Genomic DNA, 14,242 nt, shown 5'->3' with positions numbered 1-14,242 from the left:
TTTAATACACGCAAAATTCGTACAAACATTTATTAGATTTGTATTTAATGTTCATGACAGCAACAACAGGTCGTTCAAACAACAACAACAAAAAATCATGATTGCAAATATTTGGACCCTTTTGTTTAACTTTTTTCCAAATTTTGCAAATAAAAAAAAGGGTTGCCTATAGTGTGTTTTTGTAAATAAATCCTAGTAATTCTTATAAAGCTCCAGAGTTTCATTGTCAAACAAAAAAAATAAAGCATGTGAATATTTTGTGAATTAGGAGGGGATTCATTTTTATCTTGAAGGTGTGTAAATTATGATTGATATGATGAGTATGACCCAAGTTTGATGTCGAAAACAGCTAAGGGGAAAAAGTAAAGAAGAAGTGGGCTAGGGTTTGAAAATTGCAAGAAACAGGAAATAAAAGAGCATTAATGGCGGATAATACGAGACATCCCTCTTTAGCCGGGAAATAAAAAACAGAGAGAAACATTTATTGTCATCTTAGAAGAAAAAAAAAATACATCATGGAGAAGTTAATAAAGAAATGAGCAGGAAGTGGAAGTAATGGAGAGGACAGTGACTTGTTGTAAGAGCTAGCCGGAAGAAATGAAATGTGATGTGACAAACACGTTTTAATGAAAAAATTATAAACTAAAAAACGAAAACATGGTTCATTTATGAACTATTGACTATTTTTATATATTTGAGATATGTTCTTTGGTACAGTATTATTTATTCTGTGAGAGTTATTTTTGTCGAAGTTTCTGTGCTGAGTTTTTTACCCCAAATTTCACTATTACTAGTTTTCTTATAAGAAATTAATTACAGAGTCATAAAAGAATCCAATAGAATGTGGACACGTAACGTATGTGTAGGCTTAGGGATCACAAAGAGTCAAAGATAGAGAAGCAAAAGATACTGTTTGTGTAAGGGACCTTGCTGACATATCAGTGGGGTCCAATCATAAAATAAATGTGGTCAGCTACAAGTCAAAGCCCCGTATACTACTACTACTACTACTACTATGTGTTGTTGTTTCGTAAATACGCTTCTTTTTTCTGCTACATATGTTTCATAAATGTTTATTTTCATGAAAGAATTAAATGAATCATATCTATTCATCAAGTAGGGAGAGATCTCCACAGCAATCAGATTTTACGTGAATAATAGTTTAGATTCCGAATTGAGATAACACTTACAAACATGATTGCCAACACTTAGTTATAAACATTACGGATGAAATATAGGCTTTACGATTCTGTAAAATATTTACTGAGACATAAAATATTTGGTGAACAAACCAAACCAATCTAGAAGAACAACAAGCATGTGGAAGAAAGAAACTCTTTTGGAAAAATCAAAATAATTTTCTTATGGAAGTACAAATATAAATTAAACAAAGTGCAACTTTCATGATTTAGAAATCCTAAATGCGCTGAGGCCCATAATTCCAAACAAAGCCCAACACAAAAACAAAACAGAGAGGAGGGTCATACGTTCTATCTTTTATTACTAGCCAAGTCAAAGAGGAGTCATAAAGTGCAACGTAAAAAGGTTTCATTGAACCAGGAAATATAAAAAAAGTCTAGAGAGATCAGAGAAACCAAACCAACTCTGTAAACACAAGTCTTTACATGAACCGCCAAAGTACTTGTTGCCTCATCTCCTCCCCATCGAGCTTTGAGAAACACCTGAAACATTGGGCACCTTGGTCTTAAAGATGAAATCTACTAGCTTTTTTATTCTGTTTCAATATTGTCTTGACAAGCTAAGAGAGAGATTAGTCTTTACCATTTTAATCAACCCGTGTCTCTCTCCAGGTGGAGAAACGTTTCATGCACGGTTACAAGTTTACTGACAGTAGATTGCTTGATCGATATTAGAAGGAATTGGTTTGATTTCAGTCCCAAGTTCCTGCTCAGTCTGATACCTGTTTTCATAACATGATAAATGACTAAGAAAACTATACCGAGACAAAATCCAGTTAAACCAGTGGAAAGAAGGAAAGACATACATTTTGAAGCGGTCCTCGTATGTCACCAAATTCACAGCCAATCCAAGGTGTCCAAATCGTCCTGATCGTCCCACCTGAGCATTTCACAACATGAATTAAGAAATGTCCTTGAGAGAAGCTAGATTGATCATAAACAATTTTTGTTGAGACCTACCCTGTGTAGATACGACTCAGAAGTCCTAGGAAAATCAAAGTTGATCACTACATTCACAGCTTGAATGTCTATTCCACGAGTAAAAAGATCTGCAAAAGTCAAGTCAGTTCACAATAAGTCAAATCATCATCATCATCATTATCAAACTACACGTGGCCATAGCTTAAAGTACATGCTTGACAAACACAAAGCATACCAGTGCAGACGAGATTCCTGCAAGCGCCATTGCGGAACTCGTGGAACACTCTGTTTCTATGGTCTTGAACCATCTTTGCATGAATGTAGAAGCATGAATAACCAAGTTCTGTGATTTTCTTAGCCAACAGCTCCACTCGATTGACAGAATTGCAAAAGATTATCGATTGATTTATTTGCAGCTGGGATTAAAGAAAAAACATTACTAGTTTAGAACATCCAAATCAAGTGCCAACTACTTCTGTAGTTACAGGGATATGTCTAGACATCAGACCTTAGAGAAAAGTGTGTTGAGGCAGTGAACCTTCTGTCTTTCTTCAACAAAGGCATAATATTGTGTGACACCCACAAGCGTGAGTTGATCCATGAGATTGATAACATAGGGCTTCCGGAGATGGCGATCCTTAAAAGCCTTGACAGTGACAGGAAATGTGGCGGAAAACATCAAAAATTGACGATTTTGTGGCAGAAACTGTATCAATTCCTCTAGAGAAGGTTGGAATTCTGCAGACAAAAGCTTGTCGGCCTGTAAAAAGTCATTTGTAAGGAGTCAGAAACATTGAAGCTTATGACGCAATGAAACATAATCAACGTCAGGTAGATACAGAAATAGAAGAAAGAAGGCTTAAGGGGTAAATGACTGTTAGCAGTAGTAAGTATTAACATGCATAAGTATTAAACGATACAATCAATTCTGTTGAATCTTCAACAGAGAGAATGCAAGGCAAAATTACGAAAGTTCCTTTTAGCAGTAATCCCACAATTTTTTCTTCATCGATTTTAGCAATAATGACATGAAGAACATATACTTGGGGAGCCATATCACAAAGATATAGTTACGATCACGATATTACCAAAAGCTATCAGGGGCTCACCTCATCCATTACAAGCATTGCACAGTCTTTCAAAACACACACACCCTTTTTTGTAAGATCCAATATTCTTCCAGGAGTTCCAACCAACAGATGTACAGGTTGATGTAGTCGCATGATATCATCTCTCAGACTAGTACCGCCAGTGGTGACCATTACCTGGATATTCAAATACTTGGAAAGCTCTTTGCAGACCTGTGATGTCTGAAGGGCCAGTTCTCGCGTTGGCACTAGAATCATGGCTGCATAAGAAGATGGAACAACAAGTGTTGCAAAGACAAACACAGTCAGTCAGTAACTCTTTTCCACAATATAAAAAGAACCCAGTCATTGGTTTCACTCTACTGGGCATAGACAACTGATCACACAACAACTCAACAACTCAACAATAAAAAGGGTAGCAGCATACCTTGAATAATATTGTTATTTGGATCAATTTTCTCGAGGACTGGAATGCAGAAGGCACCAGTCTTTCCTGTGCCGTTTTTGGCTCTAGCAAGAATATCACTACCAGTTAAAGCAATTGGAATGCTCTCTTCTTGAATTGGAGATGGCTTCTCAAAACCCTTCTCATAAATTCCCTTTAACAGATCTCTTTTCAGAAAGTAATCTTCGAATTCATTTCCTTTAGTAGCTGTCACATCCTGCAGACAATATCAAAGACAATGTTCATCACGAACAACAATCCTCAAGAAAGCTTTGTTTCTGAAAAAGAACAACTAATGCTCAAGATTCATAATCACTCGGTAGGAAGTTTAGAAAGGAAGCCATACCGCAGTCTGATAACGTGTGTCAGGAGGTGGGAGCCTTAACGTAGCCTTCCAATCTTGGCCACTGAGAGTAACAGATAATCCATCAGAAAACAAAAATCACATTACACAGCACCAATCATTACTCACTGCAATCCAAATCTATCCATAACAACCACTTCAGCATCACCACTATTTGCAACCAAAAACGTAATCAATACTTGTTATCAAGAACAGGAGGAACTTACTTAGGTTCGCTGGTAGCTTCGGACTGAGACGTCTTCTGAACCTCATTAGCGTTATTGGCGTTACCAGGAATCTGAGGGCGTCTTGACCACTGTTGCTGCTGGTGCTGGTGCTGTTGTTGTTGATGCTGCAGTTGCATCTGCTGAGGGTTCTGCGGATAGCCGCGCTGAACATACTGCTGCTGCTGATCTTGAGGCTGTTGCTGACGATACGACTGATGATAATCTGGACTCGGCGGCGCACCACGTCCGGTTCCAACCCCCGGTTGATACCTTCCTCTGTTATTATTATTCATCACAAATCTCGATCTCGAAAACTTATTAAGACACAAGACAAACCCTAAATCGACCTTTTACAAAAACTACGAAAGAATCTGAGGAGTTTACAGAAGAAAGAGAGATAGAGAATGCTATTCAAAACCTAGAGAAGGGTTTAAAAGAAACTGATCCGTGGAACAAACTCTAGGCAAGATCGGGAATGCTCAAATAAAACCACAAACCGGTCCGCCAGAAAGAAACAAAAAAAAAAACGAATCGAGAGTTCCGATTGATATTATCACAACACAAATCCGAAGAAGAGAAGAGATGAAACGAGAGAGAGAAAGTGAATTAAAGAGAAAATTATTTTCTCGGGAAATTTTCTTTTATTGGAGTGGTTCGGTTACAAAAGGAGGAAAGTGACGAATCCACACACTCGCCGGCGTCTTATTTTTGTTTAGGGCGTCAATGGATTTTCTCCTCTTTCCTTCTTTCACAGACTCTCTCACTTTATTATCTGTTATTTATGAAAACGACCTTTTTGTTTCTATTGTTTACATCAATAACCCATAGTTTCCTTTTCTTTTCGATTCACCCTATGTTTTATTGTTTTGGCATATGTGACACCCATTTTTCAATTTCTTAATTGAGTTCTTCTGATAATGTAACATTTTTTCTTCTAGTTACATAACAAAATCATTTTCTACTGATGGTGATGGGTAGGTAGGTATATAAACTATGATGGTTATAAGGCGCAGTCTTGTAATGTTAGGTTAGGTTAGGTTTTGTCTATGTTGTATAAGGATATCTTCATTAATAATAACATCTTAAAATCGGAAAAGGTTATATATAAGCTTTGTAATGGGCGTAAATAGTGTTTTTCTTTTTTGATGATAGCGTTTTTTCGTGTGTCCCCTTTGCTTACCCATAATTAGATTATAGAATATTGGATTTGATTAGACATATTTTTAAGGGTTCTCCTCACTCGAATCTCAACCATCAGAACAAACAATTTTGCCCGGCCCCTAGGTTTTTGATATAATAAAAAGGCAGAGAGCTCATAGATGGGTAAAAAAAAAAGAAAAACATTGATCCATCTTCGAACTCTTTCGTAAATTTGGAAGAAGAAGAAGGGAGAGAGAGAGATAGATAACAATGGCGTTTACAGGGACACTAGACAAATGCAAGGCGTGTGACAAGACGGTATACGTTATGGACTTGATGACGTTGGAAGGAATGCCTTATCACAAGTCATGCTTCAGGTGCAGCCATTGCAATGGCACTCTCGTGGTATATATATATATATATATATCTACCTTCTTCTTCTTCTGTCTCCATTTGTTGTTCCTCTTTGTTTCTATGATAAAAAAACATGTCTTGTATTTTACAGATAAGTAACTACTCATCCATGGATGGAGTTTTGTATTGCAAGACCCATTTTGAACAGCTCTTCAAAGAATCTGGAAATTTCAGCAAGAATTTTCAAACAGGTTTGTCAAATCCTCTGTTTTTTTTTTAGCTCTGTTCTTTTAATCTTTTGTTGAAATCTTTTAATCTAGTGGATACTTCGTCTTCTTGATTGATCTTTTTTACAGCAGGAAAGACCGAGAAATCGAATGAAACGGTATGAACGACAATTCTTCAACATACATTCCTCTTTTTTTTTTTTTTTTTGTTATTTCTTCCATCTTTTTCTAATATGTTTTCTTGGTGTGATCATCTGCATAGTCGAGGGCTCCAAACAGGTTATCTTCCTTCTTTAGCGGAACACAAGACAAATGTGCAGCTTGTAAGAAAACAGTTTATCCTCTAGAGAAGATGACAATGGAAGGAGAATCTTACCACAAGACTTGCTTCAGATGTGCACATAGTGGTTGTCCATTAACACACTCTTCATATGCTGCTCTCGACGGCATCCTTTACTGTAAAGTCCACTTCAGCCAGCTTTTCCTTGAGAAAGGTAATTACAGTCACGTCCTCCAAGCCGCCGCTAACAACCGTCGCACGGGGGAGGAGGAAGACAAAGCCGAACCCAAAGAAGATGAAGCTAACCCTAACCCTAACCCCACGGAAGAAGAAACTTCTGATGCAGCAGCAAGTGAAGAACAGGAGTCCTAAGATGATCCGGGAGAGTTTTTTTTAATGAAATATATCAACATAAATTGTTAAAAGAGCCACAGTTTTTTTTAACTAATGCAACGAATTTTCTTAACTAATGCAACGAAGTAGATCCAAATTCTGTTTTTGTTACTTTTTTTATGGAACTGCATAATATTATATAATATTATATATTTGTAAAGTATTTTATTCAAGTTTACAAGTAATGTTTTAGATCCAGTTTGTAGCCACATAAATAATTCAGGTCCATTACTCCTTGGTGCCTGGATCAGAGAAATTCAGGTGTGTGTTATATCTTAATATGTACTAGATTATTAAATTCAAAATTTTTTTTGTTAATATACTATTTTAATACTAATTTTGCTAATGTGTGTTAATTTTCGTGATTTAGTATATAATCCACTGTATACCACACATCAATTTTTTTAACACAATCTTAATTATATCATTTTGATTCAACATATTTTAATTGATATTATTAAAATAATAAAATGAAGATTTAACCCGTATTGAAGTATCATGTTAATAATATCTTATTTTTAGTGTTATCAATTCAATCATGTCATGTCGTATAACTTTTCATGTAATATAAATCGTTTGTGTTATTTTTGAAATTTAATATGTTTAAATATTCATAATTTAAAACTTTTTATTAAGTTTAGATATATCATTTATAAATTATAAACTTCTTAAAATTTTATAATTTACAATATACAGTAAATTTACTATATATGTATGTTGAACACAAATTTTTTATATTAGTTGAGTAATATATGTTTATTTAATAAAATTCAAATCAAAATATATGCAGTAAATATACATTTTTATTAACTTTATGTATTATATGATGATTCATTACATTTAAATTTTAAAATCAGAAAGAGATGATAGGAAAGTAATTTTCTTTTAATCTGGAATAAATTTTCTAAATATCTATATTAATTGTAGAACATTATATGTATATATATATATATATATTTAAAATATTTTAATTGTTTTTGGTTATAAGGACACTAGACAAAGTTAACTAAACTTCTTTAGATATGAATATAAGCATTTAATGACATTAAATGGTTAATGTTTCCAAGCAAAAATACTAGTATAGAATTGAGGAAATTTGTTAATCTAAAATGTGGATGTAGGATGTTATCTTATTTTTTACTACATTTTTCTTTTGAAGAAATTAATTTGGAAACAATGAAAGTATATAGAAAAGAGAAGAGATCATTTTTTTAAAAAATGTAAAGATAATATGATACTCTATATAACAAAAATATACCACAATTAATAGATTAGAATAAAGTTTTACACACACAAAATGTTTCTTTTCACATCCCATAGAAAGTAAAACTTCGTTGATCTCAATATTTCACCTTTTATTTATATTCTATGAAATAATTCTCCCGGTCCACATCTATTTATATAGTCTTATTAACTTCTCGAATTCTTTTTACATAAGAAAAAAATAAAAAATAAAACTAAGACATAGGAGTTTTGAAAATAAGAATGGCGGAATATCTGTATGCTTGCATATTGGGTGCTCTTTTAGTCGCAATCATTCTTGTTGCGGGATGCGTCTTTCGTAATGATTAAGAGAATATGCAGGAGAGGCCAGATGTTTAAACAGAAAGCTATTTACATAATTATGGTTGTTGGTTTATCTTATCTAGAGCTCTTAGGATGATGATATTAAGTTTTTTGCTAATCGTCTTGTTCCTTACTATGTGTTTGGTTTCTTCTTCTTGATTCCTCGAAAGGAGTTTATAGTATGGGACTATTTTCAATCATTAATAAAGTTTTAATATCTCGAGAACATTCAAACGATTATTCTCTCACTACATAAGTATATTTTGGTTTAATAGTATTAATTACGTCTAACACACACAAAAATTCAGAACTCTGAAAACGTGATTGCGCCTAAAGAAAGAGTGAGAAGGAGTTTCTTGAAGCGGAAGTAAAGCCAAGTTCACAGGACTTGATGCTCCTTCCAAGAACAAAACTCCAGTCTTGAACTTCATATCCTTCTTGACAAATTTTTGGACAAACCGTAGATCTTTCTTCGCCAAGATCCTCGACCTCGTGTAACCGTTCGGACTGGCCTTTAAAACCATCTAAGCTGATATAAAGTTAGCCCAATTTTTTTTTTGCCTTAACTTTACCTTCTTTGGACTCATTGAGAAGTTGGTGTAGCAATGTTTTGAATGAAAAAGCTATATTTATTTTGTAGAGTTTCTCTCATGCATGATGCTTTTCTTTCTCCTTTATGATTTTAGTAGAGTTTCCAATTATTTTGACTTGTAACTACAGTTTTATTTTTTCACTTCCTTTATCACACAGTTCATCGCAAGATGTCTGATGAACATAACTTGGAAAATGGTAAGACTGAATTCAGCAACAACTTTCAAATGCCTCATAAGAAATTCATCAACTAATCATAATATTGAGTTCCTGATAAGAGCTACAAAGCAAACCAATTAAGTACAAATTCAAGCAGAAACCAATTAAAAGGCTCATTAGGGTTTAGTGATAGGATTTCCCTCGGATGATAGGCTACTCCAAAGCCATACTTTGGTTATCAAACCAGGAAGTAGCTCAGACGATTCTGAGATTGGGATTGATCAAGATTCTGTTTTCTGTAGGGTCAACAGTCACGCTTCATTGTTTAGGAATATGTCAACTGTTGCGTCGATTAGCTTAGAAAGTAAAGAGGGTTTGAATCTTCTCGTCAATGGAGGACCTCAAGCTCGGAAATGGGTTGGAATTTGGCTTTTCGGTTCGGCTGCTTGGGTTTACAGCATGGTGGATTAACTCGATCTGGTTTATCGATGACTGATTGGAAATTCACCGGTGGATTCCCTCCTCTATCAGATGAAGCTTGGGCTAAGGAGTTTGAGAAATACAAGCAGTCACCTGAATACGAGCAATTTGGTTGCTTGCATTGTGTTTTTCTGTCATTGCATGAACTGATGAAATGGGTTGAAAATGATGTTTGTGTTTTGGTATTTGGTGTTTTGGCAGTGTGAACAAAGAGATCAATCTTGAACAAAGGGATCAATCTTGAAGATTTTAAGCTCATCGAATGTGAGGAAGAGGATTGGGGATCATGTTTGCTTTGTCATTTTCGTTTTTTCTGCGTAAAGGGTATATTACACTAAGTCTTGGAGTTCAGCTCTCTGGTTTATTTGCACTTGGTGCCGGACAAGGCTTCATTGGTTGGTGGATGGTTAAAAGTGGTTTAGAGGTAAGCAATTAGGGTAATCAGAGATGATCTTATTAGATGTCAAGTCCAGAATATTGTGTAACCAGTAATCAGTTTTGTCATGTAGAAGTCGTCGTCTGAATATTCTCAACCAATTGGTAAGTCCATACCGTCTTGCAGCTTTTGCCATTTACTGTGGACTATTACTGGACCACTCTCTCGGTTGTTATGCCTGAACCACCAGCTGAGTCACTGGCCTGGGTTCGGGGAGCAGATAAAGTGAAGAAGCTTGCATTACCAGTGAGCTTTATTGTTGGTATCAGTATCACTGCGATTTCAGGAGCCTTTGTTGCTGGAAATGATGCTGTAAGCAAACTAAAAGCTTCGATTCATATTTATTTAAATATTATAATTAATATATATATAAACTTAATAAAATTTTAAAATACTACAAATATATAATATTAGAAAATTAAAATACTATATAATATGGTTATATAGTAGATGAGTTATAAAGAGGATATGTCGGAATTAATAAAATATCATTAAATTTGTGATAAGACAGGTTAAATACCCATTTTATTATTTGTCAACACTATTAATATTAAAATATTTGACACATAAAAATTAAGTTGATTTGATTAAAAGTGTGTAAAATAATTAAATCATTAGGAAAAATATGACTTAATCATAGCGTATAAATGCCTTACTATGTATTTAGATCATTTATTTACTTTTATAATAATTAAAATCAAAATAGAATATCAAACACTAAACAAAATAAGCTAAATATAACAAACAAATGATCATGGAGTATATTACAGGTAAAAAAATGATATAAATATTTAGCTGCACAAACGGTCCGAAAATTTAGTTATTCTTCTATTTGTAAAATATTCAATTTTTAACAAACAAATACAGTATAAAATATAAATAATAATAAAATTATATGCACGCGGTGTACCACAGATTAAAATCTAGTTATATAGAAAAAAAAATACATAATTTTTTAAAAATGTAAAGATAATATGATACTGTATATAACAGAAAATACATATACCATGTATACATCTACGTTTAAGTTTAAAAAATGGCATTCATGAGACCACATCCTTTAATTTATATTCTATGATATGATTCTCCCAGTCCGCATCTATATAGATATAGTCTTATTAACTTCTCGAATTCTTTGACATTATAAAGAAAAAAAACTAAGGCATATATAGGAATAGGATCTTTGAAAATAAGTAAAGAAGAATGTATCTGCTGCAAGTTTGCCTATGGGTTGGTTTTTTAATCATGGTCATTCTTCTTGCGGGATGCCTCTTTCGTATGATTGGTTACCAGAAGAAGTTGGAGTATCTGCAAGTTTGCCTATGGGTTTCTCTTTTAATCGTGGTCATTCTTCTTGCGGGATGCCTCTTTTATATGATTGATTACCAGGAGAAGTTGGATTATCGGCAAGTTTGCCTATGTGTTGCTCTTTTAATCGCTCTTTTAATCGTGGTCATTTTTCTTGCGGGATGCCTCTTTATATGAATGGTCAACGGGAGAAGTCGGAGTGTTTTTTACACAAATGTGAAATGTCAATCGTATTAAAACATTTAACTCATATGTTTAAAACAGGTTTCGAGAGCATCCTGGTACGGGCTTATTAGTTAATACTATGTTCTTTTGTCTTAGTAGTCACTACTTGTACTGAAGTCAGGGCTGGTTTTTTATTTTTATTTTAGTATTTTTTTTCTTTCTTCAATTTTTTTTTTTGTCATCTAATAGAACAAAATATGGTAGTGCTTACAACTAGAAAATGGAAATAAGAAGGCGTGAAAACTTTAACGAGAAAAAAGCCACCAGTTCTCACTTGATACTGAGATCAAAAGATCCTCCAAGTGCACCAGTTGAAACAGCGGAGCTACACCCAGCATGACCAAGCCACTGCTCATTCCCTCCGTTGTAAGATTATGTCGAAACATTTAAGCATCTGCCTCATTGCGCACCTGGTCAAGTAATCAAGAAGGACCCCCAAGTGATAAGTACGACTGCAGACGCCCATCATGTGTAACACTGTTCGCGATAGCCGTTGCCACTTTATTTGCTGAAGCCACAACTTGGTGGCACACTCCCAGACATTAAAGCTTGACAATAAGTTCTGGATATCCCGCAATAAGAAACCATACCGTAGCCACTCTTGTGGATTGTTTATAGCCTCAATAGCCGTAATATTATCCAACACCACTTCAATCCGATCCACATGTAGAGCCTGCAGTGCCTCAAGTGCCCATAAGGAACATCTCAAGAAAGTTAGCACATGTGATTCTGTAGCCTGTATTGCCTGTCTAGCGTGATACAATACTTTACCTTGATGATTCCTCGCAATCCATTTGCACCAGCCAATGATGAACTGATATGCCAAGATGCAGCAATGTTCTTTCTTCATTTTAATAGCAAAAATATTTCTCTCGAAAAAACAGTATATATAAATATAATAAATAATATAAGTTGGATATATCATAATTCATAAATGTGTATTATTGCAAGCCATATGCTCATATTATTTTTTTTAAAAAACTTTCTTTTCACCAATTGATCGTAAATCCAGTTGAATATTTTATGGAGAATATTTTTATTTTTAATTCATTTTTGAAAAAAAAAAGATAATGAGAAACTAATAAATCGGTCACCAAAAAAGAAAAAATGTGGCTGTAATTTTATACACATAAGCTTAATTTTTTCTTACTGGTAATAACTTTCTAAAAATAGGAAAAAGTTTGATTACAAAAGAGCCAAAAAAAAAATCAACACTGTACGAACGAAAAAAAATAATAATCAATTTGGAAAAATCAGATAAAAGGTTAAAGAAAAAAAAAATGAAGTGGGAAAAATTCCGAGAAACTGGGAGTGGAACCACAGACACGACGATGCCGTCTCCTCCGGTGTCATCAGAGGCGACGACGGCATCCAAAGAGATCGATCCAAATAGCGTATTGATGGTTGCTGATTTCTTCAAAGCTATCGCCCCTGACTCATCTGTCAACGATTTCACCGAATCCGACTCTTTCTCAATCTTATTTCAAAGCAACACCAAAGCTCTCTCCATCTCACGCGGCCGTGTCTCTTGTTCCGTCATCGTCACACCATCCTTATCCGTAATCTTCTTCTTCTCTCTGTTTTTTTTTTTTTCAATTGAATCAAATGGGTTTCGTAAAGTTTCGATCTTTTCTGTTTTTTTGTTTGTTGTGAAAATTAAAGTTTCGATCTTTGATTTGGGGTTTTGTTGTGAATGATTAGAATTTCTTTAATGGGTTACATGGAGGAGCAGTCGCATCAATTGCAGAGAGAGTAGCTATGGCTTGTGTGAAAACTGTTGTCTCTGAAGATAAACATCTCTTCCTTGGTGAATTGAGTACGTCTTATCTCTCTTCTGCTCCTATCTCGGTAAGCTATTCAGTTATTCGTTCCTCGTTTTCTTTTCAAGTTTTTGGATCTTCGAATCAAGAGAAGAAGCTTAATTTGTGTGAGAGATTTTGCAGTCTGAATTGGTTGTGGAGGCATCGGTAGTGAGGACTGGGAGGAATCTGTCGGTGGTGACTGTTGAGTTCAAGATCAAGGAGACCATGAAAGTCACTTATCTATCTCGTGCTACTTTTTACCATTCTCCCATCTCTAGGCTTTAAGCTTTTTGAATTGCTCAGAGATCTTCTTCTTATAAGCTCTATGTTGTTTCTTTATATTCTCTATCCAATAAAATAAGATTCTGTATACAGAGATTAGCCTTGAGATATATGTAATAAGCATTACTACTTTTCATAAGTCTTTAATCACTTTATTACAACACTAAGAAGAGACTTGCACCCGCATTTAGGAAAGTATAAACAAGGTGAGATCCCTGAAGTCTCTAAAGCTATCAACTGCAGTGGTTTGACATTATAGATACAGGAATGAAAGCAGTTTGTGTTGGAGCCTTGGAGGAATAGATCTATGAAAGAGCATCCGGGAACCTGGTTTAGGCCTCAGGCGAATATTGCTTACAAAAAAGACCTCGTCTTGATTGAAGCATTGCCACACCAGTCTTTCCATCAAGTACACCAAGTAGGATCTTTTGAAAGTGGTGACTTACAAGGAAGAAACAGAGTGGGGAAAATTAGAAAAGCTCACATTTGGTGCACCTTACCTACTTCTTTCTTACACGAAATCAACTCATTCATCAAGCTGTAATTAGATCAAGACCACCAAAAATATTCATAAAAAGGTTATAGTGTGTCACACAGGACACCATTGTGCCGTTTCTCCTTTAATCTTTTCAGCTTTCACAGCCTGTGAGAGAGAAGTACAAAAAAAAAAGCCAATGTTTGAATTGATAGTGACCTCAGTCCTTGTGCTATAACAATCTCACATACAGGTCTTCTATTAAATGGTCGCTGCTGCTCAAAATGTATTCACCTGCTTC

The 14,242-nt window shown here is 34.7% G+C and overlaps 3 protein-coding genes and 1 pseudogene across 4 annotated transcripts; 3 read left to right on the top strand and 1 right to left on the bottom strand.

The window, feature by feature from the left end:
• Positions 1-1,337: 1,337 nt before the first annotated feature.
• Positions 1,338-5,107, bottom strand: LOC104749164 (DEAD-box ATP-dependent RNA helicase 12). Its single transcript, XM_010470746.2, has 10 exons — positions 4,224-5,107; positions 4,000-4,060; positions 3,636-3,870; positions 3,230-3,468; positions 2,629-2,880; positions 2,356-2,536; positions 2,160-2,248; positions 2,006-2,079; positions 1,783-1,921; positions 1,338-1,682 (listed from the first exon to the last, which is right to left on the bottom strand). The coding sequence occupies exons 1-9, from the start codon at positions 4,514-4,516 to the stop codon at positions 1,843-1,845; spliced, it is 1,503 nt and encodes a 500-aa protein (XP_010469048.1). The 5' UTR covers positions 4,517-5,107; the 3' UTR covers positions 1,338-1,682; positions 1,783-1,842.
• A 304-nt stretch (positions 5,108-5,411) lies between these two features.
• LOC104749162 (LIM domain-containing protein PLIM2c-like) lies at positions 5,412-6,826 on the top strand. Of its 2 annotated transcripts, none has more exons than XM_010470744.3 (4): positions 5,412-5,768; positions 5,869-5,968; positions 6,074-6,102; positions 6,207-6,826. In XM_010470744.3, the coding sequence occupies exons 1-4, from the start codon at positions 5,634-5,636 to the stop codon at positions 6,594-6,596; spliced, it is 654 nt and encodes a 217-aa protein (XP_010469046.1). In that variant the 5' UTR covers positions 5,412-5,633; the 3' UTR covers positions 6,597-6,826. The 2 variants fall into 2 exon arrangements, with proteins under 2 accessions (XP_010469046.1, XP_010469047.1); XM_010470745.3 differs by having other exon boundaries at positions 5,477-5,768; positions 6,077-6,102.
• Positions 6,827-9,251: 2,425 nt separating this feature from the next.
• On the top strand, positions 9,252-11,457 carry LOC104753213 (heme A synthase COX15-like; annotated as a pseudogene).
• Positions 11,458-12,575: 1,118 nt separating this feature from the next.
• On the top strand, positions 12,576-13,605 carry LOC104749161 (uncharacterized). Its single transcript, XM_010470743.3, has 3 exons — positions 12,576-12,941; positions 13,084-13,230; positions 13,326-13,605. Exons 1-3 carry the CDS (start codon positions 12,663-12,665, stop codon positions 13,467-13,469), a joined length of 570 nt encoding a protein of 189 aa, XP_010469045.1. The 5' UTR covers positions 12,576-12,662; the 3' UTR covers positions 13,470-13,605.
• The last annotated feature ends 637 nt before the right edge of the window (positions 13,606-14,242 follow it).

Source organism: Camelina sativa, chromosome 16 (genome assembly GCF_030686135.1).
Source record: "Camelina sativa cultivar CO46 ecotype springtype chromosome 16, ASM3068613v1".
Classification (NCBI taxonomy): domain Eukaryota; kingdom Viridiplantae; phylum Streptophyta; class Magnoliopsida; order Brassicales; family Brassicaceae; genus Camelina; species Camelina sativa.
The sequence above is the reverse complement of the archived record's forward strand: the minus strand, read 5'-3'. Positions and strand labels throughout refer to the sequence as shown.

What these genes read in the sequence shown, in the direction of transcription:
- LOC104749164 (XM_010470746.2), bottom strand. Translation starts at nt 4,516, where the DNA reads ATGAATAATAATAACAGAGGAAGGTATCAACCGGGGGTTGGAACCGGA. An exon ending in AAATAACAATATTATTCAAG is followed by an intron (nt 3,469 to 3,635) that starts GTATGCTGCTAC and finishes CTTCTTATGCAG; the next exon opens with CCATGATTCTAGTGCCAACG. An exon ending in CTGAGTCGTATCTACACAGG is followed by an intron (nt 2,080 to 2,159) that starts GTAGGTCTCAAC and finishes TGAAATGCTCAG; the next exon opens with GTGGGACGATCAGGACGATT.
- LOC104749162 (XM_010470744.3), top strand. Translation starts at nt 5,634, where the DNA reads ATGGCGTTTACAGGGACACTAGACAAATGCAAGGCGTGTGACAAGACG. An exon ending in ATTGCAATGGCACTCTCGTG is followed by an intron (nt 5,769 to 5,868) that starts GTATATATATAT and finishes TGTATTTTACAG; the next exon opens with ATAAGTAACTACTCATCCAT. An exon ending in CAGCAAGAATTTTCAAACAG is followed by an intron (nt 5,969 to 6,073) that starts GTTTGTCAAATC and finishes TCTTTTTTACAG; the next exon opens with CAGGAAAGACCGAGAAATCG.
- LOC104749161 (XM_010470743.3), top strand. Translation starts at nt 12,663, where the DNA reads ATGAAGTGGGAAAAATTCCGAGAAACTGGGAGTGGAACCACAGACACG. An exon ending in TCGTCACACCATCCTTATCC is followed by an intron (nt 12,942 to 13,083) that starts GTAATCTTCTTC and finishes GTGAATGATTAG; the next exon opens with AATTTCTTTAATGGGTTACA. An exon ending in TCTCTTCTGCTCCTATCTCG is followed by an intron (nt 13,231 to 13,325) that starts GTAAGCTATTCA and finishes GAGATTTTGCAG; the next exon opens with TCTGAATTGGTTGTGGAGGC.